At 40.6% G+C, this 27170-nt stretch overlaps 1 protein-coding gene across 1 annotated transcript in view; it reads right to left on the reverse strand.

Moving 5' to 3' along the window:
• The window catches only part of GABRR3 (gamma-aminobutyric acid type A receptor rho3 subunit), a 45592-nt gene extending 18903 nt beyond the window's left edge, over nucleotides 1–26689 (reverse strand). The window contains exons 1-6 of the mRNA NM_001192519.2: nucleotides 26565–26689; nucleotides 17618–17730; nucleotides 9158–9225; nucleotides 6885–7108; nucleotides 2648–2730; nucleotides 1459–1599 (exon numbers count right to left, since the gene is read on the reverse strand). Coding sequence (NP_001179448.2) covers nucleotides 1459–1599; nucleotides 2648–2730; nucleotides 6885–7108; nucleotides 9158–9225; nucleotides 17618–17730; nucleotides 26565–26689 — 754 coding nt within the window. The remainder of the gene's footprint in view (nucleotides 1–1458; nucleotides 1600–2647; nucleotides 2731–6884; nucleotides 7109–9157; nucleotides 9226–17617; nucleotides 17731–26564) is intronic.
• Nucleotides 26690–27170: the final 481 nt, after the last annotated feature.

A 27170-nucleotide genomic window follows, 5' to 3' on the forward strand; every position in this document is an offset into this window, starting at 1 on the left:
ATATGACTTAGTGACTGAGCACACACACATACAGGAGCCCATTTTAATCTTTCTCATTATAAAGTATGTCTGTGTAACAACAAAAAAATAAAGAAGTATTGAAATAAAATTTAAAATTTCCCCAATATCTGTACTTACTTCTCATAGGCATATAAAGTGCAAGAATCACTTTACTGATCAAGTCATTCGGTTGCTATTTATTGAGCATCTATCATGCCCCAGGCATGTTTGAGGTGCTGGGTGAGAGACAGCGAACAAGGCAGACAGATAGATCCCTACACTCTTTCTAGCCAGGCACTCAGATAAGAAAGCAGTCAAACAGAGATGTATTTCAGGAAGTGGTTAGTGCTGTGAAGACAAATACGCATGGGGAATGGCGAGGAGGGAGGTTTATTGTACATAGGATGGCTAGGAAAGCACTCTTTGAGGAGATGATATTTGAATAAAGTTCTGAGCAAAACGGGGAAGCTGGTCATGAAAAAATCAGGGAAAACACACCAGGCAAAGAAAGGTGAAAGCAGAACTCCTGCAGGTGGAATGAGGTGGGTGTGTTTGAAGACAAGCAAGAAGTGGGGAGGCCGGGCAGCGAGCGGTGATTGGTGAGGTCAGAGCCTTAGGCAGAGAGTGATCATGTAGGGCCTGTGGGCCATGATGAGAAGCTTAAGTTCTGCTGTAAGTTTGGTGGAAAAGCACCGCAGGGTTTTAACAGGAAAGAATTGTGTTCTTCATGTTTTCAAAAGAACACTCTGTCTGCTGTATGAAGAGTAGACTGCAGGGGCCTAGGGGAAGCTAGACATCAGTTAAAGGTGTTTACATGATAAAGACAGAAATGTGTACACATGGTCTCTGACCTAGGATGCTTTGACTTATTTTGACTTTCTGATGGTACAAAAGTGATGAATATTCAGTAGAAACTGTACTTCCAGTTTTGAATTCTGATCTTTTCCCATGCTAGCCATATGTTCTTGCATGATGCTGGGCAGTGGCAGCAAGCCAGCTTTTGGTCAGCCCCATGATCTTGAGGGCAAAGAACCGATATACTTAAAATCATTCTGTACCCAGACAACCTTTCTGTTTTTTCAGTTTCAGTACAGTGTTCAATTGCATTACAGGAGATAGTCAACACTTTACTTTAAAATAGGATTTGCATTAGATGATTTGCCAACCATAGACTAATCTAAGTGTTCTGAGCCTGTTTAAGTTTGGCTACGCTACTTTATAATGTTCAAGAGGTTAGGCGTATTAAACGTACTTCAGCTCATGATGGGTTTACTGGAAGGTACCCCATCGTCAGCTGAAGAAGACCTGTATTGCAAAGATAGAGACGGCTGCTGGGAAAAGAAGGATATATTATTGGTCAAATGGGAGGCTTGTTTGGACTCAGGACTAGCCACATGTGCTTTGCAGACAGCAGATGCTTAATAAACGCTCATGACTTGTCCACACAAAATACTGCACCTGTGCTGCTATAGAAAGCAAATCCACTGGATGCACTGAACTCCTCAATGAAAAACTGAGACAGGGAAATGTGCTCATCAGTGTTTAGGGACTTGTTTCCATGTTTCCAGTAGAGCATTAGATCCTCCTCATTGTAGGCATCTAAGACAAGAAAATAACATCCCTGCAGTTAGACTGAGCTCCTGTAAGTTCCATGAGGTTCATGATGGTGCTTTATAAAGTTCTGTATCCCCAGGGTCTGGTCCAATGTCATGGTTCTGAAATATATGTTTGCCAAAAGACTGATAATACCCATATCATAAAACAAAAACAAAAACAAAAAAAAAAACCCTCCCCAAATTAGACCCTGATTACTGACAGAGTGTGGTTGGGTTTTCTCATGCCCACATGATGCTTTAAAAACTCTCCAAACAGCTGTTCCCCTGTCTGTGTGCACTGTGATGTCACAGCACCACCTCTCACTCACAGGCCTGATGCCAAGGCTTTAGGCCTCAAACTGGTTTTGTGACTGTCTTGGATGAAATTGCAAAGTGAGCTGGGCTTGTAGAAAATTCTCTTGTAAGATCAAATAGTGTGACAGAGAGTTTCCAATGGGTTTGAGGAGAATTGTCTCTGTAGGAGACATCCGTTGAGATTCCCAGCACTTTACCTGCATCATGAAAAATTGCAGTCAGCGTTTAATAAGTCATGTCAAAAATAGCTGGGGAGGGGGTGTGGATCTAAGTAATTGACAGGGCTCTGGCTCAGATGTCCTTTGACAGGGCTTTGACTGGGTGATCTAAATCTAGAGCTGGGTTTTTCTGGGGAAACAAGATACACCTAATGGAAGGTTGGGATTCATATAAGAACATAAATGGCAGAGTTTTCTAAATTTGCCATTCTATGTTAATAACATTAGCAAGAATACATGTTTTTAAGGAGCTATTCCTTTAAAATCATTGTGAAAACTGCAGAATATGTAGTTACCAAAGCATTTTTTTCTTGACTCTTTTATCTTCTCATCTGCAAGACAATTTGCCATCATCATTCTTACCCAAAAGACCAAGCAACCAACCAACCGATAAGCTTTTTTGGATAAACATATTTAACTTATATCAAAATGTTCACATGCTTGTTAAGATATTTACTGCAAGTATGTGATGGTGTGTTCAGACTACAGGTACTCACTCCATCGGGAGGTTACACTTACAGCTTTCCAGTTCAAGGGAACAGTTTTGAGTGTCAAGAGGAAACCTGCTGAAATCCATAAAGCACATTGCTGAAACAGTTATCCTATAGGAAGAATAAGAAAAAGAAAACTGCAGGTCATTTCACCACACGGTCAAATAAGTAATGTAGCTTAAAGCTATCTGACACTCTGCCTGTTTCGTGCACCTTTCAAGAATAATGCCAAACAGGTGTCATCATCTTCTATCCAAGTAACCCATAAGGAAGCAAACCCAGGAAGGTAGGTGATTGCTTAAGACCCAGAGTTAATGAGTGAATTCCTGCTGTAAGAATTGCTTCTGATCTCACCATTTCCTGGTCAGCTTCCTCTATACTTTCTGGCTCGGCTGTCTTCAGAAAAACACACTTCAAAGTGAGAAGACTTTAAATAGACTTAAATATTTTCTGCTTTTTGGAAGATTCAAACTTAAATAGTTTCCAGTAATAAAGAGCTGGAATGGTGGTAATAAAAACCTATGAGTAAAGGTTTCCTTCACAAAGCAAGTTTACCTGAGGAAATTATCTTTGCAGGAGTGAGTGGAAAGCCGGCAGCATTTTCAGTTAGAGATCTATGTGCACAATGCATAATTCAGGTGCTATTAAGTCAAAGGGCTTACATACTGATGAGGGCTGTTCTTCACATTTTATGTTCTCCTAGCTTTTCCTGCGGAGAAGGCAATGGCACCCCACTCCAGTACTCTTGCCTGGAAAATCCCACGGATGGAGGAGCCTGATAGGCTGCAGTCCATGGGGTCGCTAAGAGTCGGACATGACTGAAGGACTTCACTTTCACTTTTCATTTTCATGCATTGGAGAAGGAAATGGCAACCCACTCCAGTGTTCTTGCCTGGAGAATCCCAGGGACGGGGGAGCCTGGTGGGCTGCCGTCTATGGGATCGCACAGAGTCGGACACGACTAAAGTGACTTAACAGCAGCAGCAGCTTTTCCTGGCTTCAGGCAGAGGCTGCTGAACTGTGGTACCCACAAAAGCAGATCAGAGGTTCATAAAGGACCCCTGAGCAGGTCTGCAAAAAACAAAAGCAACAGCTGCTCCTACCCATGGCACCCCTCAGTTAATCAGAGGGGGAAAACCATTTTATCTGCTGTGCTTTGAATTCTACTGTCAATAGTCATGCAGGAAAATGCCAAACCAGGGAGGGGTCTGGATAACCTTGCGACACAAAACATACTCATTTTGGCATCTTCCTGGTACTTTAAAAAAGGACTTATGAAGTCTTTCAGTCTCCTTCCTTCAGAGTACACATAAATAAATTAACAGCCAAGGAGATTAGGTAGACAGTGTTAAGGAAAAAATTATTCATGACACTTGTTTAAAAAATGGTAAGGTAGACTCTATTTAGGACAGCTACTATAATTTTTTTTTTTTTTGTAATTGGGAAGAGAGATTGGGATCAACTCCAAACATAACAACTGGGAATTTATAGCAAAGGAACAAGGAGGCCAGGATGGGGGGTGTGCAAGTCAGTGGATGGAAAATTACTAAGAGGAAACATAAGGGGTCGGGGGAACCTGGCTAAATGGACCTAACAGAATTCTTGCTGAAGGAGGGCCAGGTGGTCAGATGTCAGCTGGGGGCTGGAGAGGTGGATGAGGAACCTTATCATATATGGAGGGTGATCAGATATTGAGGACAGGGGACTCTGGCTAAACTGACTATGCAGAGACAGAAACAGAAGCTCAAAATCAGGGCCAATGTGAGAAGACAGTTCAGAGGACACTGAGTAGAATTTCATCAAGGAGAGACTCTTTGTCAGTAGATGGTGTCAGAACCAAGCCTGAAACCAGATGACCTGGCTCTGGGCTTGGACTGGCTCTGCTGTCAGCTGAAACAGCTGTGCAGACAACAATTCTGAGTCCTCCTGTGTTCAGAGATCTCCAGACCAACCTCAGCGTCAATGTTTCATTAGAAGGACTTATAGAACTCATCAAAACTGTTATACTAACAGCTAATCATTTATTGCAATGAAAGGATACCAGTTAAAATCAACAATGAAATTAATATGCACAGGGCAGGTTCCAGGAAAAACCAGGAGCAAGTTTCCAGTTGTCCTGGACAGGGCTATATGGACAGAGCTTACTTCTCCTAGCAGTGACATATGACCACATGCATGGAGTATTGTCAACCAGGGAACTACGTGAGCCTAGGGGTTCAAAGCATTAATTGAGGGTTGGTCAGCCATGGCTGATCTTGGTCTTTAGCCTCTCCAGAGGTCAAGTTGATACCATGTGGCTCAGGGTCTTTGGGTAAACAAAGACACACTTATCAGGCAGGATATTCCAAGGGCTTGTAGGTTATTTCCCAGGAGCCAGGCAAGAGCCAAATCTTTCTTTGGAATGTGCAGGGTAAGGACAATTCACTGAGCTACTTCTCCAGTGGATATCCCCTCATCAAAAAAATTAATTTAAAACAGATGATTTCTTGGCCAGATGCTGCTGTTCAGCTGCTGATCCCTACTAAGTCTTGATTCCAGTACTTGTTAGAGTCCTAGGTTACTTCTGATGTAAAAGTTCTTATGGAAAGTGGTACTTTCCTCTCATTTCATTTTTTAAAAAACACTGATAGCTTTTTATAAAATGTCCAGTAACAGAATCTCTGTACTAGAGCGAGCAAGGTGTTTTTAATGAATAAAAAGAACATATTTTCATTGTAAACAATTACCATAAACTTGGCAGTTTAAAACAACAGAAATGTATTCTCTCACAGTTCTGGAGGCCTGAAGTTTGAAATGAATATCACTGGACTGAAACCAAGATGTCAGAAAGACCCTGCCTCCTCCCAAAGCTCTAGGGTGAGATTCATCTTTTGCTTTTTACAGCTCCCGGAAGTCGCCAGCATTCCTGGGCTGGTGGTTGCGTCACTCCAGTCTCTGATTTCACCATCACACTACTTCCTACTCTACCACGTGTGTCAAATCCTCCCTCTGCCTTTCTCTTACAAGGACACTGATGATTGCATTTAGTCCAACCCAGATAACCCAGAATAATTTCCTTGTCTCAAGACCCTTTATTTAATCATGTCTGCATAGTTTCCCCCCACCCCCAGTAAAGTAACCTTCCTAGGTTCCAGAGATTAGGACATGGATATCCTCTGGAGAGCTAACTTCTTTTTCAGTTTACTATTGAATCTTTCTGGGATTTCTAAGACATTTGCAAACATGAATTTCTTGGATTTACCAAACATTTTTAAGATTCTATGGTAGGTCAGTCAGTAAGCACTGGACTAATTAGGCTAAAAAAAAAAAAAATGTTATAGTAAAGATGGAGGGATATGATAGCATAGTGTCTGAACAAATATTTTATTAAATTTTTTGATATCCAACAGAATTCAGAACTCCTATTTACCATTTGGATAGGTCCATTAGCACAGATCAAATATTTTAAATTAAAATTTTGTTTTTCAACAATTTTTAAATGAAGAAATCAGGGGTAACATGCATGATGACTACATCTTCATGTGAAGAGTGAAGGACATACTTAACAAAATTATTTAGTTAATCCAAGATTCCAAGACTGCTTGGTGGGATGCAGGGTGGGGTGGCATTGGTCTTAGCTCCATTTTGTCCAGCCTTATTTCCTATCATTCTCCAATAATATGCCCAGAGTGGGTACAGTTAGATTAGGAAATCATTCTTTAAAACCCAGAAGTTAGGGGCTTCCCTGGTGGTCCAGCGGTTAAGAATCCACCTTGGAAAAAAAAAAAAAAAGGATCCACCTTGCAATGCAAGGGATACTAGCTTGATCCCTGGTGCAGGAAGTGTCCACATGTCTTGGAGCAACTAAGCCTGTGTGCCACAACTATTGAGCCCAAGCGCTGCAGCTTCTGAAGCCCACATGCCTAGAGCCTGCGCTCTGGAACAAGAGAAGCTGCCGCAATGAGAAGCTTGCCTACCATGGTGAAAAGTAGTCCTGCTCTCCACAACTAGAGAAAGCCCACATGCGTTAACAAAGACCCACCACAGCCAGTAAATAAAGAAATAAATCTTTAAAAGAATAAACAAAATGCTAATTATTAAAAGTCATTAAAGAAACAAAACCTTGGGAGTTAGAATCAGGAAAAAAGTCACATCTTCTGCTTGTCTGAAGCTCCAGCATTACCAAACACAGCAATATTGGGAGTTCAGCCTGCAGGGAGCCCGCCTAGTACTGGTGCAGATGGTGCGGTGCCAGGGAGCCCAAGGCAGGAGACAGCCCTCCTCACCTGACACTGAAGAGGACGCTTCCATCGGGGTGGACGCGCAGCATGATGTTCTCCACAGTTGTGTCGTGGATGAAGGATTTCTTAGAATGGACAAAGAAGATATCAGGCACCCAAATCTTTTTGATTAATCTATGATCAAAAGTCATACTTTTGTTGGTCTTGCTGGGAAAGGCGAGCCTTTCATCTTTCCAGTAATGCCTGAGATAAAAAGTCATTGTAAAGTCCTAGGCAGGGAGAAAAAGAGACAAGTCAAGGCCAGCAGAAATATGATTCAGGATGACTAGTCAGTACTATCAGTCTCCACTGGTTTCCGTAGGTGTTAACGACCTGTGCCTGAATGGCTTATATCTTCAGGTAGATTCAGAATGAGGCTACTGAGCTTCTGTCACAGAGCCTCTCCTCATCTGGACTCTGGTGAATGCTCACAGTTTCTGAAAACCATCAAGTATTCAAGTTGCTGAGGGGAAACAGGTTATAAGTGGGATGCATTTCTACCTGAGCACTCTGGTAAATCACCTAAGATGATCTCAGAAGACAGGGACCTAAAACTTCATGGTCTGGTATTTTATTTTGATTTTTCTGGTAGTTTAGTTTGCTTTTTCTCTCACTGTAAATAAATATTAACTTTTATGATTGATTTTATACCCATATATTTCTATTGTTTTTGTAAAGCGGTCCTCCCCAAGTTGAATAAACTACAGTCTTATAAGAACCTGAACACAACATTTATAGGAGTTTTTAAGCATTTTAATGGAAAGCATGTTGTCAGAGGGGCTTCCCTGGTGGCTCAGTGGTAAAGAATCCTCCTGTAGTGCAGAAGATGTGGGTCAATCCCTGGATCGATAAGATACCCTGGAGAAGGGAATGGTACCCCATTCCAGTATTCATGCCTGGAGAATCCCATGGACAGAGGAGCCTGGTGGGTTACAGACACTAGGGTTGCAAAAGAGTCAGACACAACTGAGCCACTAAACAACAGCAATGTTGACAGAGGTCCTGAGAAAGAGATGGTGATCTTCAGCTTGAGACACAGAACAAATACCAGGAAATGGTGGTGCTGGAATTGTAGTGTGCCAAAAATCACTTGTGCATTTGTTAATACGGCACATCCCCCAGAAGCTAGTTCTCAGAGATTCTGATCCAGTATGACTCAGGATTTTAATTTGTTTATATGCATTCCAGTTGTAAGGAGGCAAGGATGAGGGGAAAAAGCTAGATTAACATTATTTTAGCAGAAAAAACTTTGCTTAATCAATTATTTGAGTTTTGTTTGGCTCTCAGGTACGAGTATTTTGTTTGTTTGAATAGAAATTCTCCTATCTTCACCTAAGTTATAGGATGTAGGCAATGACAATGTGTTTCACATTTCCCAATTGCTTACTTCTTATTCTCATTTATTTGTCAACAACACTCAAATTCTTCTTGAAATAACACATATAATAGAACTTCAACATTTACTACACAAGCAAAGGACAAATCTCAGCAAACCACAAACAAGTCATCAAGTAACGATGAGCTCATTTGTTTTTCTTAGGATCAGAATAGAGGTACATTGTATTATTGCTCTGGGTTAATCTAGGAGCACCAGCCACGTGTAATTTGGAATTAGGGTAAGAGTGAATAAATACAATGGTTCATTCATTACCATAACACCACCCCACAGGGAATCCTGTGGGTTACTGCATGGATTGCTTTAATAAGCATATATTTGTGTTTAGATGCTCAGTCTGATCTGAAGGGCACCAGGCAAACACTGAGCCTGTGAAGTCAAATGGCAGACACTGGCACGTGTCAGCGATACATCAGCATCACCACTACTTGGCAGTCTCATGGGAAGCAGGGAGGAGAGCAGGACAAAACTAAAGAGACTGAAAGTGATTTCAGGGTGAAATAAGGGAGGGTTGGAAAATGATAAATGAGAAGCAAAAGAAGCCAACACTGGGGATCACTTGATCATTTTTTCAAATTGGGCATGGAGAATGCAGACCAGTTTTTTGCTGATACTGAGTACCAAGGTTCAAGTCACATAGCTAAGTATATCCTGTCCTTCGGGACACTGTAAAGCCAATAGAAGAAAAGGAGACGAGAAAGAAAGGAATGAGAATTATAATCCGGGGCAGAGATAATACTTAGAAAAGAATAAAGCAACTTCAACTTTATTAAGCAAAGCAGGAATAACATGCATAATTAAGATGATTTATTAAAACGTCAGTGATTTTGACACTACTGAGAATCTATCCATTCAGAAAAAAGCATCTCATGGAGAAACTTACCATGTCAACCTCTGAAATGCTGTCAATACTTTCAACCTGGACATCTATACCCACTGGCACTGGAGATCCTTCAGAAAGAAGAATGAGAATATAATGAGGAATCAGGATTATTTTTGAAAACATTTAAAGTGGAGAGAGATCAATGCTGCAAATGAATTACTTTTCAAGTTTTGATGATAAATTTCTCACTTATCTATTGATATAGTATTACATATTCAGGGAGCAGACTAGCATGAAGTTCATGATTTTGGCAAATGTGGGAGCCTTTCCTCTCTTGCCTAAAAATCAGTCTCTTTCACGTGGGGAGGCTAGAGGGACACACTGACAATGGTGCTCCCCAGGATGCTGCGCATTCAGAAATGCCCCTTCCCAGATAAACAGAAACCACAGCTTGCATTTGGGGTGAAGCAGACATCCTTAGAAATGTGAATGCTGAGAGTATTCTGAAAATCAGAATGGGAGCAACTCCAGACAGGCAAGTTCTAGATTTGTGTGCAGTTGGGTCTCACAGAATCAGGCTCATGTGCCCAGAGAACAAACCGAGACCAAGACAATCCCTTGTTACACTCTACAGAGGGTTTCATCTGTTCCTGTGTGAGGGGATGCTGATGCTACTAACTTCATTATTTAGTGCTGTGTATGAAATGTGATGCACATATGCATGTGTGCTCAGTCGTGTCTTACTCTTTTCCACCCCATGGACTGTAGCCTGCCAGGCTCCTCTGTCCATAGGATTTTCCAGGCAAGAATACTGGAGTGGATTGCCATTTCCTCCTCCAGCAGATCTTCCTGACCAAGGGATCAAACCCATGTCTCCTGTGTCTCCTGCACTGGCAGTGGGTTCTTTACCACTAGCACAACCTGGAAAGCCCTGATGTATATATATATATGTTCAAATAATTTGTATATTTATATATAGACTCTTCATATGTTTCCTTTCCATGGTGACCAATTCTCAAACTTTATAGCCCTTAATTAAAAAATGCTTTCAACTATTGTTGGGGAAAAATAAATCTTGCCTAGATGGATCCTAAGTGGTTATTTCAGACAAGATTCTGGTATTTAGAAGGGACAGGCCAGAAAGACTTCATTCCTTATTGTCTGGATATGCTACATGTGACATATAATTTAATAAAGCACCTAATTATTGTATTTTAAATGTACTGTGTGTGTGTGTATGCTTAGTCACTCAGTCATGTCTGACTCTTTGGGAACCCATGGGACTGTAGCCTGCCAGGCTCCTCTGTCCATGGGATTATCCAGACAAGGATACTGGAGTGGGTAGTCATTCCCTTCTCCAGGGGATCTTCCCAACCGAGGGATTGAACTGGGGTCTCCTGCACTGCAGATGGATTCTCTTACCATCTGAGCCACTAGGGAAACCCCAATATAATACATTATAAAACAAGACATGCCTCACCAGTCCCTGTGCACCATCTATGCCTATTCCCCCCCATTAATTGGCTGACGTTCAGTTCAGTTCAGTTCAGTCGCTCAGTCATGTCCGACTCTGCAACCAAATGAACCGCAGCACACCAGCCTTCCCTGTCCATCACCAATTCCAGAGTCTACTCAAACCCATGTCCATTGAGTCAGTGATGCCATCCAACCATCTCATCCTTTGTTGTCCCCTTCTCCTCCTGCCCTCAATCTCTCCCAGCATCAGAGTCTTTTCAGATGAGTTAGCTCTTCTCATCAAGTGGCCAAAGTATTGGAGTTTCAGCTTCAACATCAGTCCTTCCAATGAACACCCAGGACTGATCTCCTTTAGGATGGACTGGTTGGATCTCCTTGCTGTCCACGGGACTCTAAAGAGTCTTCTCCAACACCATAGTTCAAAAGCATCAATTCTTCAGCACTCAGCTTTCTTTATAGTCCAACTCTCACATCCATACATGACCGCTGGAAAAACCATAGCCTTGACTAGATGGTTGGCAAAGTAATGTCTTTGCTTTTTAATATGCTGTTTAGGTTGGTCATAACTTTCCTTCCAAGGAGTAAGCATCTTTTAATTTCATGGCTGCAATCACCATCTGCAGTGATTTTGGAGCCTAGAAAAATAAAGTCAGCCACTGTTTCCACTGTTTCCCCATCTATTAACCATGAAGTGATGAGACTGGATGCCATGATTTTAGTTTTCTGAATGTTGATCTTGAAGCCAACTTTTTCACTCTCCTCTTTCACTTTCATCAAGAGGCTCTTTAGTTCTTCTTCATGGCTGACATTACCTTCACTTTATCTACACTGATTCCCTCTTTTATGAATCTAAACCCTCGATATCATTCCTAACTTACAAGGATTTCAACTATCCAGGCACTGGGCCTGTCACTAGAATATATTTCTGCTTCAGGCTGTAGGAATACCTTACTTGCATCTGAACCGCTAACTACTTCCTGCCATACTGGACCAATCACTTCCAATAGTGTTAATAATGACAATTCTATTAAAATATTGTTTAGTGATAATTATGATTAAGCATTAACTTGGGAACAGCTCAGTATTATTCCTTTATCAGGTTTAGCTCTGATGCTTTTATTTTGTTTTGCCTTTTTTCTTTAATTGACATGTCTGTGAGTAGTCACTTCAGTCATGTCCAACTCTTTGCATCCTTGTGGACTGCAGCCCTCCAGGCTCGTCTGTCCATGGAATTCTCCAGGCAAGAATACTGGAGTGGGTTGCCATGTCTTCCTTCAGGGGATCTTCCCAACCCAGGGAGCGAACCCACATCTCCTGCATTGCAGATGAATTCCTTACCACTGAGTCACTGGGGAAGCCCTCTTTAACAGGTAGAGCTATCAAAATATACACTTCATGCAAAGATCTCATCCCTGGCCCTGTCTGGCCTTTCAGGATGAGTAATTCCCCCTACTAACTCCAATACTCCAAAGGACTGAAGAGATGGGAGAGGCCTTGGAGAGGGAACAGAACATCCTGGAGAAAATTTTGGCATTAGAGTCCCAACCAGAGCTGGAATCCAGCTCCATGACTCACATGAGAACAAGGTCAGTAAAATCTCTAAGCTTAGGGTCCTCAACTATCAGATCCATTAGTAGTCTCACCAAGGAGACTTATGTAAAGACTAGAAATAATACAGTTGGTAAACTTAGTGGATACTCAATAAATAGCATAGAATATATGTTATTGTTACTGTAATTCAGCAGATTTACAGAGGATGACATAGTTGGATGGTATCACCTACTTGATGGACATGAGTTTGAGCAAGCTCTGGGAGTTGGTGATGGACAGGGAAGCCTGGTGTGCTGCAGTCCATGGGGTTGTAAAGAGTCGGACACGACTGAGCAACTGAACTGAACTGAATTCAGCAAAAATGTGAATCTATTCCTCAGACTACAGACCACAATTCCCAGTCTTACATTCAAACATTGAAACAATCAGTCCATTCTTCACTAAAGAATGATCTAGTGCTTCTCATACAGTGTTTATTTTATGACAAAGTGTGAGCACAACTTGGATTCAGGATGTTTATGACTTCTGAGTAGGACCCAGTTACTGATGAGTATCTCTGCAAGCCAGGGCAGTCTTCTAACACCACCATACAAGGACATTCGTGTCACCACTGGACAAGCACTGGGCCCTCAGGGTTGTCTGAAGGCTGGACTGACAGGCGGGTAATAACATGGCTTATCCATTAGGAATGGGTTCCTAAATACGTCTTAGATTTCTTCTTTCCTCTCTCCCATTTCTTCTATTTTTGTCAGGATAAGCTCTTTCATCTCAAAGGAAAGTGTTTGTCCTCAGATGCTGTCTGACCTCATTTTTGTCTCCTTTGCATTTGATGCCCAAGTGCATCTTCTCCTGGGCCCAGGACTGTAAACTCTGCTCTGACATTCTGAGGACAGAGTGGAGGGTGAGGGTGAGTAAAAGCAAGATGCAAAATCATAGAATTTGGGAGCTTCTTAAAAGCTCCAAAGATCACTCTTTTTTGCAAAATAGGAGCTGAGTCTCAGAGAGAAGGTGGTAATAAAGCAAAAAGATTGAAAACTATGAAATTTGTAACCATATAAACCTGAGTTTAACCTTCTGTAATCCTTAACTCCTCTGAGCCTCAGTTTTTGCTCATCTGTAAAATAGGGGAGATACATACAACATACATGGTCTGTGCCTAATGGGGTTGCTGTGAAACTAAATAAAAAATGCATATCAAGTCCTTAGCCTAACCTAACATTAAATGTGTTAACCAACTTATTCAGTATATAGTAATGTGTGATACACAGAACATGAATAATACCAGTTTCATAAATGCTCTTATTAATTCTCATGTAAAGCATTTGGAATATAGTAAAAATTAAACAACTATTAGGTATTACAATTAGGTGTTCATTTCCCAGGATCACTAACTAGGTGGTAGCACAGACATTTATACTGCCATGTATATTATACTATATTATATTATACATATAAAAATCATCAATCTTACTTTATGCATGCTGGAATAAGGGGATCTAAATAAAAGTTATGCATCTTATTTGTGGAGTACATTTAAAATACGTGATATATTATATCATGTTATCATTACAGCCACTTTGTTAGTTAGCTAGGTAGAACCAATTTAGCTCCATTTGACATATGAGGGAACTCATGCTCAGTAAGGTTGAAGACCTTGCCTGAAAGCTAGAGCTGGTTAATGCAGGAATACAGCCAGTTCCCCATAGCTCCCGATCTGGTCCTCCTGTTTGACAAGCAAAGCCTACACAAGTGGCTTTTACAACTTCAGCTTTTGTTTTAACTCAGCAGCCAGTATCTAGATGCTGAATTGATTTCACTTTAAAGAAACAAAGAAATCATCATCTATACAACTAAAACAAAAAAAGCCCTTAGTTATGGGAGACGTAAAGGGTAGGGAAAGCATAAATAAAGAAAATGAGCTGCAATTTATAACCCAAGTTAAACAAAAGGCTCCCTTAAATTTATATCCTCCTGTTTCCACATAATGAGTCAATTAATCTTCTAATGCTTTATAAAAGTAAAAAACACTGCAGTAGCAGCTGGTTTTAATGTTAAAGCTAATTAGGAAAACATTAAGGGAAGAGAAGTGCTGAAGTTACGTTTAGCGCAAGAGGAAAGAAGAATGTGTGTGTGTTGTGTTATGGACAAGTATAAAGAAAGAGAAGATAAATTTAAGCCTGTCTTTTATATTCTGCAGCTTGAGTTTCCCAGGAAAGCAGGCTTGAGAGAACAGAGAATGGGTCACCGGTATAAAAAGCTGTTCTGACCAAGACAAGAGAAGGTTAAGGACTATATTTCTCAGAGCTACCAGACTGACACTTCTGACTGAATTTATGGATTTTTTCTGCCTGAACTGACTGAACACACAAGCCACTTGGATACCATTTAGCCCCAGTCCATGACTGTCAGAAAAATTTCTTAATCGTGGGATGATTTGCCACCTGCCACTAAGTAGTACATTTCCATTGCATTTTTAATGACCCCCAGAAAGTAGCCTCAGGAAAAAAAATTGTTTTAAAAATTCTTAACATGTATCCCTAACAGATCAAGAGAAGTGGAAACTTAAGATCAATATTATGTTTTTCTGGCGGGTGGGGGTGATACAGAGGAGGGAGAAAGAAGGCATAAACGTTTTGAGATAAAAGCTTTGGGTCGGCTCTTGGTAATTTATGACGGTGCTTCTCAAATTGTAAAATGTAGTCGAATCACCTGGGGATCTTGTTAAAATGCAGATTTTTATTCAGAAACCCTAGTGTGGGGCCTGATCTTCTGCATTTCTAACTAATTCCCAAGCGACTCTGTAGCTGGTCCTTGGAACACTTTGAGTTACAAAGTGTAGAGTGCTTGTTTCAAGGTCCAAATTCAAGGGCAGCAATTTTTCTCTTAATCTCTCTGGCTTTCAGTGGTCTAAAATAAACCCATAAAACCCTTTCCTCTAGGATAGGAATTCATTAAATTGACGAACCTAACCTAACAGGAATTAGGGCAGCTTTTTGAATTCGTATAGAAGGGAATACATCATTTTGGGCTGCTAATCACTACTCCAGAGAGGCCAGTTCCAAGCTATTCCTGTGCATCTGGAGCCCTCTAATGGCTCCAGGTACCCACAGCCGGTCAAGTTTAAATTCAAACAAAAGTTCTCTAGCTAAATTGTGGGAGGGGAAAGATTTTAGAGACTCTTTATTTTTTTTTTAATTTAATTTTATTTTTTAAATTTACAATATTGTATTGGTTTTGCCATATATCAACATGAATCCACCACAGGTATACACATGTTCTCCATCCTGAGCCCTCTTCCCTCCTCCCTCCCCATACCCACTATGGAGAACAGTGTGGCGATTCCTTGAAAAACTGGAAATAGAACTGCCTTATGACCCAGCAATCCCACTGCTGGGCAAACACACTGAGGAAACCAGAATTGAAAGAGACACATGCACCCCAATGTTCATCGCATCACTGTTTATAATAGCCAGGACATGGAAGCAACCTAGATGTCCATCAGCAGATGAATGGGTAAGAAAGCTGTGGTACATATACACAATGGAGACTCTTTAGAATCGTCGAGACCAAGGTCCAGAATACCTGCCTAACAGTTGCAGAGTATATTATCCAAACTTTGGGCAAATTGTGTTGGGGGAAATAAACTGTCTCTTGGGAATGGCAGTTAAGAGTACATCTTCAGGTGAATTGTGGTAAGGAAGACACATCTGAGTAGTGATGTAAAAAAAAAGAAATTTAAAAAATAGATGTATAGGTAGTAAAAAAAAAAGCATACATCTTTGAATCTGACTGATTTTGAGGCTTCTAAAAATCTTAAATTAGGTTCAATAAATGTGAGAAATGCTCCTGAAAAGCAAAATATTATACTCACCGCAAATTAATCTGATGCTAATAATCTAATTCAGTAGTTATCAAATGTGATTCTCAGACCGGCAAAATCAACATCACCAAGAAAAGTATAAGACATGAGAATTGGTGACCCCACTCAAATCTACTGAATCAAAACCTCTGTGGGTGAGGCCCAGTGATCTGGGTGCTAAGGAGCCCCCAGGGGACTCTGATGCCTGCTGAAACTTGCATCATCAACCTAATAAAGGGCTTCCCTGGTGGCTCAGACAGTGAAGAATCTGCCTACAATGTGGGAGACCTGGGTTTGACCCTGGGTTGAGAAGATCCCCTGGAGGAAAGGCATGGCAACCCACTTGAGTATTCTTCCCTGGATGGACAGAGGAGCCTGGCAGGCCACAGTCCATGGGGTTGCAAAGAGTTGGACACGACTGAGCAATTAAGCACACACACACCCTAATAAAATCAAAACCAGACCCTTAGAATTGCAACCCAATGGATTCCAGAAAATTAAAGAACAAAAAGCAAACAATCCTTAACATAAGAGTTACCTGATGTACTTTAAAATTTTACCAGTTAACACATTAGTTTTCTGTGGTACCTACCTGTGCGTTGTGCTTCCCTTTGTCATAACCACAATATGATGAGTCTCGAGGTCTTCCCACCCACACCAAGTACTTGAAGCTTTAATTATCAAAAAGTGGTACCTATTCTACTTCTCTTACCTCCACGTCTCTAGCATGAAAAGCTGTCAGTTTAAGAAATTGTGGGTGTGGGAGACCTTAGGTCAGGAGCGGGAGAGTCAGGATGCATTTAGCACTAAGGTGGAGAGTGCAGCTTAACTGGGTGATTTTACCACACCCTGTGTATCTCTGAAAAGCTTGGTACCCCCAGGGATGCAACTGCGCACATGAAGCAATCTGATAGGAGGAAAGGCTTTTTTCCAGGTAATATATCCTCCCACTGTGGTTTATTCTGTTCTCTTTACCAGTCATTGCATCTTGGTTCTACCACATTACTTTTTTCATGGCCTTGAGAACATTTCTTAATTTCTCTAAGCCCTAACTTCCGCATTGTAATATTAGGGTCGTAACACCTACTTCATAGGGTCACTGCAAGCGTGGAATGAGACAGCGCATTAAATGGCTTAGCACAGTGCCTGGCACTCCAACATTTCAATCAATTTTTATTGCTAGGTGCAATTAAAAGAAAAACCCTCAGCAGAGGTGGTTCACAAGAAGTTATGGCATTTGGCAGACTAGTTCTTCAACAAAAGTCAGGCATTCCAGCTCATAAGCATGTTTCACAAGATTTTATGAATACTGTAATATAACTCAATAGATTTTAATTAAAACAATATGTTGGTGTATGGGCAAGATATACGCATTCACTATTTTTGAAGACATATTATTTATTGAACACACTTTTTATGATAATGTGTATAGTAAACAATGGGTCATTTTGGTTAATTTAAACTGCATAAATTATCAATTGCTCTTATTCAAGAGAAGATCATTGTAAAAGGTTTGTGTTTCTTTTTCTTTAACTGATGGTATTGTGTTATGGTCTTGATGGCTTCAAATTTTCAACCCAGTTTTGACAATGCAATGGATTATAACACAGGAGTTTTGTAAAGATAGTGCTCACCTCCAAATCCAGGTCTCATTGCAAAATCATGGTCCTCTATGTGGAGGATTTGCTTGTATTTCAGGGGCCACACTTTGGTACTGTCTTCCTTCCTCATTTTAGTTTCTTGTTTGCTGTACCTCCAAGGGAGAAAAATGCTTTTGAGATACATGTGCTTGTGGATATTTTGATTTAGTTTAGCTTTCTGTGCTCAACAGGGTATGGTCCAAAGTATACACATAAAGCTCATTTTCTCAGTTCATATTACATACAGAAAAGATCAACCAACATTTTCTTTCTTTCACAAGGGTGGGACATGTAAGGTAAAGTACCTTGAATGACACACTTGAGTGTGGAGGTGGTCCTGACAATGTGGTTTTTAGTAGGGAAACCTGGTCACTAGCATGTGGGTGGAGATGATCAACATTCAGACCCATGGACCCCAACCCAGATCAACTAAACCAGAACCAGAGGACACAGGGCCTAGGAATCTGCATTCAACATGGTACCTGAGTGATTCTTGGAGTCACAGAAGTTAAACTACCTCTTGCACTAAGATAATGTTAAGAAAAAGCAAAACAAAAGACCTGAAAATTGTAAAACTGATGAAAACAGTATTTTACAAAGTGTGCAAAAAGTATAGGTGCTGCTTGGGATTCAAGGAAGAATCCCTGTAGTAGATTCTGGAACTGAGGGAGGGCTACCGGCATGGAGAGGAATCCCAGGGGGAAAATGGGTGATCTGACAGTTGACTGGACCTAAGACTGGTCCAGTGGTGAAGCAGGCGCACTTCCTAGGACCAAGGCAAAGTGGGTGACCTTTCCGGCGTGCATGGAGACCTGACCTGGGAGCGAAGCCCGTGGCTCCCTGGGCTCTGAACTCAGGCAAGTTGCTGGGTCTCCCTGACTCATTCCTGTGACATGTACTTCCCAGACATGTTCTAACTCTGTAAGTGACATGCAGCCGACTTCTTGTCCAAGGTTCCCGAGACCTTGCTCAGTCCCTCTTCCAGAAGAACATTCCTGGGCTCCCCTGGTGTCTCAGTAGTAAAGAGTCCACCTGCCAATGCAGGAGACACAGGTTCCATCCCTGGTCTGGGAAGATCCCACATGCCATGGGGCAATGAAGCCCATGCACAACTATTGGGCATGGAGAGTAGCAACTGCAACAAGAGAAGCCACCAAAATGAGAAGCTTGCAATTGGAGAGTAACCCGGCTTGCTGCAATTAGAGAGAGCCCACATAGCAACGAGGACCCAGCACAGCCATAAATAAATAAATGAAATTATTTTTTTAAAAAGAACATCCCTGTCATCATCACTGTCATTGTCTGCAGCAGCAATAACACAAGATGCTGAGGGCTCTACTAGGCAAGTTCTAGTTACTCTTTCTTGATTGGCTTTTGCATTGATACATGTCTTCTTCAGGAAATACACATCAAATTTTTAACATAATACTTGTGGACACAATTTCTTAACTCAATGCTTTAATGGTGAGAATTTCACATCCTGAAGCAGCTGGTTTAAGAAATATGTCCAGGTTTATGGGCACCGGAGAGCACCCATATGATCTTTCAGTACAGAAGTTTCTGGCTGAAACCCTCAGAGATTTATGTATGCATTTTTGCCATTAATAGAAATAGGGAAGTTGGAAGAACAAATCTGATTTTGTGTAGAAGACAAATGAGTTTGATTTTAAACACAAGTCATTTTATCCTATGAAAAATTGACACAGAGAACTATTTCTTCCAAGGATCTCTTAAATAGAAAACCTCTTTCAAAGAGCTAGAATGATCCATTGATTGAAAAAGTAATAGCAGCTAGTTTTTATTAAACGCCTATTGTGTTCCAGGCCCCCTACCACATGTTTTGTAAGTACTATATTCTTTGGCATGAATCTCAGTTACCAGGTTTGCTGGGCTCCATGCCCAGAGTTTCTGATTCCATAGTTTTAGGGTATGAGAATTTGCATTTATAACGATTTCTCAGGAGAACTACCGGTCTGGAAAATAATAGACGTTTTATAAAAGCTAGCTGGTTATTATTTTAAGAAAAATTGGAATGTTACCTTGGGTGGAAATTCATGGAAATTTGTGACTTCTTTAGTTATATAGCACAACGGCAATCTCTAGTACTCTTTTCAAAAGCATAGCCCTCCAGAGATAGGAAGGGATGAATCTTAATTAACAATCCCCAGAATACCCATCTCAGAAATTCCATCCAGAGGAACAAAAAAAATTTTTAAATTAAAAATAGAACATAGAGAAGCAAAGACAGAATGCCCCTCCCCCAAATATCACCCTGTCCCTGTCTGGGAGTTGTGTTATTTAAAGATATTCTGTATGCTGTTATCTTTTGCATGTAGCTTCCCTAATGGACAAAAAAAATCCTAATAAATTTCCAGAATCCTAATCCTCAAAAAATAAATAAATAAATAAAGAATCCCCAGAACAATGAACATGCAGCCTGCTACAAAAGGCAAGAGGCTTCCCAGATGGCACAGTGGTTACGAATCTGCTTGCCAAGCAGGAGACAGGGTTCGATCCCTGGGTCGGGAAGATCCCCTGGAGTAGGAAATGGCAACCCACTCCAATATTCCTGACTGGGAAATCCCACGGACAGAGGAGCCTGGCAGGCTCCAGCCCATGGGGTCGCAGAGTTAGACATGGCTGAATGCCTGAGCATGCATGCGTGAAAGGCACCCCTGGCAGTACCTGTGTGCACGCATGCCTCCTCTTACCTGAGGGCTCTACTTCTGTGCCGTGAGAGGTCCTGTGTTCACTTACTTTTGACTTTATACGCCATCTATTTTTCAGAAAGGTTTATGTGGCTTAGACACCCTCTGAAATAATTTTGAAAACTTCATACATATTTAAGTAGTCATCTTCAATTTTTTCATCATAACATTTAAAATTAAATATTGATAATTTAAAATAAAACTTATATTCCTCCTTTAAATGTATCCAATGAACCTGAAATACTCAAAATACACATTTTAAAATACATGAATAAGCTCCTCTTTAAAAACCAGAAGTTTTGTCGCATTTCTTGTTTTCTTGAAACTGGCATTTCCATTTTATTTTCTTCATTGAATTTTATCACCTATCATACTTCTTTCCGAGAAGACATGTATACACATTGAAATAAATTCTTTTGTAGCCTTTATGACTATTAAAAATGGGGCAAAACATAACTCATATAAATGTTGGTAATTATTAAAATTATGATTATATTTTATTGGAGAAGTATTTCTTAATAAGGTGATGGTACATTTTCCCTATTTTGTGTATCTGTGTATGGATATTACTCATTGCACTTGTTATTTCTTGTCTCTTTTGATAAAGCCCCTATAATAGATGTGAGGCGATATCTCATGGTTTTGATTTACATTTCCTTGATCCTATTTTTCACTTCTATAGATGAAAATACAGAAAAACTTTGTTCATGGACATGGAGTTGGAAGAAATTTTGTTTAAGAACTATAACTTAAACAATTCCTTCTTACTTATTTTTCAAAATTCACATTGTGGCGTATCATCAAGAATTCTTTCTAATGATTTATAACCTGACAAATTAAGTGGGTTCTTTCTTCAATATTGTTGAAAGCAAGAAAAAAAAAAACAGAAAAAAGGAAAACACTCAATTTGGAAAAGAATGTGTTATTTAAACTAAAGTCATCAGCTACCTTAACAACAACATCTGTAATGGATTCTTTGTACCCAGGTGGGTTTTATCCACTCGTGTAACACACATAGTTAAGATTCAGACAAAGGAAGAGGTGTGTGTGCTTTTATTTTGCCAAATGGGACAGAGCAATCATTAAAGAGAGGCTACAGAGAAGACTGCAGGCAAATTTTCAGGAGGATCCATTTTAGGAAAGAGGTCAGAGGAAGTCAGAGATCCAGAAATAATTATTTTAAAACTTTTTATGCTCACATGTGCCTCTGAGAGCTTGCATGCACCCTTAGGGAAACATTATAGTCTAGGAGCATAAGTGTCCTATCTGAAGACCCCTGACTTGAAAAAAAAAAAAGCATACAAGTAGAAAGGTTAATAAAATGAAGACAAATGGAACAGACAAAGGCAAGAGAAGCAAATGTGCTTAATAAGGGAGGTTAATTTATGACAGAGAACCAGATTTAGCTCAGAACTTTCTGGTCTGATTCCATCTAAGAATCATTTGAAGCTCCTTTGTCTTCTGCCTTCTTCCCTTTCCTAGAAAAAATGATTCTGCTTTTAGTCATTACTGAAAGAAAACTTTTGTATTAAATTAGAAAATTTTGCATGAAAATCTGAATTCTTCTTTTGAAAAATCAGGAAATCTAGTGACACCGGGCTGAACTTCTCTTCCAAGAAGAAAAGTCAACCTGACCAGCCTCTGCCCCCAGAGGAACATTGAGCCTAGAATTGCCTCAGTCTCTGCCAGTCACTTCTATCTTACCTCCAAGCAGTTTGAATTGGCAATCTCTAGGACACTCCAGTCCTCTTGCCTGGAAAATCCCATGGGCGGAGGAGCCTGGTGGGCTGCAGTCCATGGGGTCGCTAAGAGTCGGAAACGACTGAGTGACTTCACTTTCACTTTTCACTTTCATGCATTGGAGAAGGAAATGGCAACCCACTCCAGTGTTCTTGCCTGGAGAATCCCAGGGATGGGGGAGCCTGGTGGGCTGTCATCTATGGGGTCGAACAGAGTCGGACACGACTGAAGTGACTTAGCAGCAGCAGCAGCAGCAGGACACTCTTGGCTTCTACATTAGGTTCTCGATGTGCTAGTAAATGTTTAACAAGAGACTCCAGGAAAAAAAGCCCTGTTTGTAGTGTTTGCTGATTTCCATACTGTCATCATAGCTGATTTCAAGCTATGGATATGACAGAGAAGTGTGTAGCCCCTAGTATAGTATAGTACAATACAATACAATGTAATATAAGTTTTGTGTATGGTAGTATACTACAGTTTATATGATAAAATAGTATTCTATATTAGTGTAATACACAATACTACCTATACAGTAGTATATTATACTATATAATTGTACACTACATAGTATATACCACACTATACTATATACTGCTGCTGCTGCTGCTGCTAAGTCGCTTCAGTCGTGTCTGACTCTGTGCGACCCCATAGACGGCAGCCCACCAGACTCCCCCATCCCTGGGATTCTCCAGGCAAGAACACTGGAGTGGGTTGCCATTTCCTTCTCCAATGCATGAAAGTGAAAAGTGAAAGTGAAGTCGCTCAGTCATGTCCGACTCTTAGCGACCCCATGGACTGTAGCCCACCAGGTTCCTCCATCCATAGGATTTTCCAGGCAAGAGTACTGGAGTGGGGTGCCATCGCCTTCTCCGATACTATATACTAGTATATAGTATATATAGTACTAGTATACCATATACAGTTACACTATACCATGTAGTATGTACTATACTACATTGAGTGCAGGAGGAGAAGGGGGATAACAGAGGATGAGATGGTTAGATGCCATCATTGACTCAGTGGACATGAATTTGAGCAAACTCCAGGAGATAGTGAAGGACAGGGAAGCCTGGCGTGCTGCAGTCCATGGGGTTGCAAAGAGTTGGACATGACTGAGTGACTGAACAACAATAACACAGCATAATATATTACAGTATAGTGTAGTATTTCTTCCAGACATAAATAGATATAAATAGTGGAGAACAATACATGATAGTAACATGTAGTAAAGCAGTTAGGAAATGGTGAACTTTAAGTATTTATTACTTTCATTAAAAATAAGTTATTTAATTGTATGTCTATATAAGTTAATTTTTAATAAGTTTATTTTTAGCAGCCTTAAAATTTCACAACTGGCTCTTGCAAGCTGATTTACACAGAAACTGGGCACTCTGCTGATTACTCTTAAGGCTGAGACAGTATATTCTTCTTAACTCCCAACCCAATATTTGTCATTACAGAAGGCACTCAATACAATTGCTGAAAGGATGAACAAATATTCAGTAAGTCTGGATGCCTAATCTTGTTTGCATCACTGGGGAGCCAGATCTCTCCTCTAGGCCAAACAGGAACATTTTCCCCTGCCATACCTAATTTATTCACCAACTCCTCCTCTCCCCTACTCTGTTTTTAAGAAATAAAGGGATGAATCTTTGGATGAAAGATTTTTAAAGTATTTGGCTAAAAAAGGGAGTCTTTGGGCAAAAAGCAAAATTATATTCTGAATGTAAATAGTTAATAGCCTATTTAAGGATAAACTGCCTGACTGTAAGAAAACTGGCTCAAAATAATGTACATAAATGTGACCTAATTTATACAAATATACTTTCTAATTTTCAAAGAAAGATCAAGTCTTCTTTCCACGTTCATTCTATTAGTTCTCTTGCATTATGAGTGGCATTACTGACTCGATGGACATGAGTTTGAGCAAGCTCCGGGAATTGGTGATAGACAGGGAAGCCTGGTGTGCTGCAGTCCATGGGGTTGCAGAGTTTGACATGACTGAGTGACTGAAATGAACTGAACTGAACTTATGACAGAGTGGATTATTAATTCATTACTTATTTAATTATTGATAATCAGATCATGTGTGGGGTAAAGAACCTCACAGCGTTTATTCATATACTAAGGTCTAAATTATCCTGGGTTCCTTACTCTATAAACTGTCTTACGTAGTAATTTCTGTATTTTTGTCAAAATGCCTTAAAATCTGCCTGAGAGGGTGCTGAATGACAGCTCAAAAGCTGGCTGGCTGCATTACTCTGTTCACTGGGGAAATGCATGGCTTTCATCTTAAGTGGCTGCTTCTGAACCAGGGTGTGTATTTTATGCCATCCCTAGAGTCCTAGAGGATTTTTCTTTGAAGAACAAAAGAGGTAGGTATAAATTTTAATGAATCATATTGTGGCTTATCACTTAGGATATAGAGAAGTGAAAACAAGCATTCTTGGCCCCATAGAGTAGAAAGCTCAGGGTTCCCTCTTCATTTAACTGGAGTCTAAAAATGAGACACTTAACATACGAGAGAATTCTCACCACCGCAAAGAAAGATGTTTTCTTCTTGTCCATTAAATGACACCTACAAAATACACATGGCAGATTTTTCTCCAGCAGTTCTCCCACCAATAGTGGGCTGGTGAGTCCCTATGACTATCTCCCTTCTTATCTACACATCCACCAAACAAACTGGGCAAACCCCCTACTGTTTAAGTCACAGAGGATATTTTAAGAAATCTCCATTTGTTTCAAAATTAGATACAATACACTACTAAAATATATTAGATGTTATAAGTAGCCTGAAAAAAGCACACATCCTGGTTGGATAGTCTCACATTTCCTAAATATTGCTTGCCTAACTGCCCCGGGGAAGACAGAAAGTGTTTAAACGGGACAAGACTTCATAACATCGTAGATCTGAGTGTGGAAGCCAAGTCTGGAAGGGAAGTGTGGGAGACGGTTTTTGATTTCTAAGAGCAGAGCAGGAATCAGGACTCTAGCGACCACTCCTCCCCACTCCCCCACAGTGCTTTTGTTTTTGGTCATTAAACCTGAGGCTTCAGAAGGATATATTAAATTTTTATGTTCTCGTTCCTAATCTTATAGTGAGTGCTTCATAAATATTCAAAATGTGAGGTCAATCTGGCTGAAACATATGTCACCAAGGTTGGCTGGGTGATCTCACTCACTTTCATTCCTCAATTTCTCCTACTGGGTCTTTTTGGGAATCTTGCACTTGGGGAAAAGGAAAGACTTTCTCTAGGACAGGAGGTTATTCACTGGTTATTAAAGTTACCTGGGTGGTATTAGGCATTGCACTGGGCTGCATGCATGCTCTGTTGCTCACTTGTGTCTGATTCTTTGTAACTCCATGGACTGCAGCCCCCAGGGTTCTCTGTCCATGGGATTTCCCAGGCAAGAATACAGGCGTGGGTTGCCATTTCTTTCTCCAGGGGATCCTCCTGACCCATGGATCGAACTCTTATCTCCTGAGTCACCTGCATTGCAGGCAGATTATTTACCACTGAGTCACTAGGGAAGCATTACCTGTGTACTACGGTGACTAGTTGTTCTAGTTTGTCTGAGACTGAGGGGGTCCCTAGGACTTCAAGCGCTAAAGACCATGGCTGCTAAGTCGCTTCAGTCATGTCTGACCCTGTTCGACCCAATAGACGGCAGCCCACCAGGCTCCCCCGTCCCTTGGATTCTCCAGGCAAGAACAATGGAGTGGGTTGCCGTTTCCTTTTCCAATTCATGAAAGTGAAAAGTGAAAGTGAAGTGGCTCAGTCGTGTCCGACTCTGAGTGACCCCATGGACTGCAGCCCACCAGGCTCCTCCATCCATGGGATTTTCCAGGCAAAAGTACTGGAGTGGGTTGCCATTTCCTTCTCTGAAAGACCATGGAGCCCCAGGCAAATCAGATGAACTGGTCATTCTAGTAGAGAGCTATGCCCCGTCACTAGTAGGTCCAAATATACCCTGATTATTGATGATAGGATAATAATGACAATGTATTGACATTCAGGATGATATTTCAAAGATGATTTTCCAAATGGAAAACGAATCTTGAAAAACAAAGAATGGTTTTGATGCCTTTCAGTACTGTCTCATCAATATACAGAGCTATATACACTCTGCAAGTACTTGACATCAGAAATCGGTACTTAGACTAATTTCCACTCCAAAATTTTTGATGGAACATTAAACTCATGTCATTATTAATAATAAATGCATTGCTCATTGGAGAAATACAATCCCTGAGAGAAGACTCATACAAGAGCCCTTTAACTACTTTGAATAAAATTAAGCACGTAAATGCCAGCATGGACCCCAGATTCTGTTCTTTCTATGATAACCAGAAGTGATTTATTTTGATGAGTGCGCACTCTCTCTAGGAACAATCACTGCCACAAATGTGTGCTACCATTAAAGATATATTCCTCATAGGTCTGAGGCAGCTGGTGAGAGAAATTGGGACTATAGTATGGCTGTCTTACCGAGTCTGTTCCATTGAAGAGGAGCAGCGTGGGTGGGGCGTCTTGATTTCAGCAACAGCAGAAGCATTTGGCATCAGTGTGATCCAGATGCAGGTGAAGAAGACCAACTGGGAAGCCAGGATCATCTCTTCCAAAAGAAAGAAATGTGGATGGATACAACCAATACTGTTATCAATACTGCTTCTTCACGTGTCCTTTTAAAAGTAATTAGGGTCCCAGGTAAAAAGGTATCAAGGAAGAAAGAGAGACATTGCTTTCAGGGCTGTGTCCTTTGTTTCAGTAGGTTAAGTGGATTGACATCATTTAGAGGCAAACATCTGTCTGGATCATCAGCCATTCAAGAGAAACAAAGCAGATTTTTTTTCCTTTTCAGTTCCCATCCTCTAGTCCCTCTTTGCAGGGAAGGTTCTTAGTGGGATGCTTGATTCTGGACTCAATAAACTCGCAGTGGCAGTCGTACGCAGACAAAGAAGTGAGGTTAGGCTTTAAGTCCCCTTAATCCAACACAATATCATTTGAATATATTTAGCGACTCAGCAAATAATATGCTTAATGAGAACAAAGATGATTAGTTTAATCCAGAAAGGAATCTTTCCCTCTCCAAAT

The sequence above is a fragment of the Bos taurus genome, chromosome 1 (assembly GCF_002263795.3).
Source record: "Bos taurus isolate L1 Dominette 01449 registration number 42190680 breed Hereford chromosome 1, ARS-UCD2.0, whole genome shotgun sequence".
Taxonomy (NCBI): Eukaryota; Metazoa; Chordata; class Mammalia; order Artiodactyla; family Bovidae; genus Bos; species Bos taurus.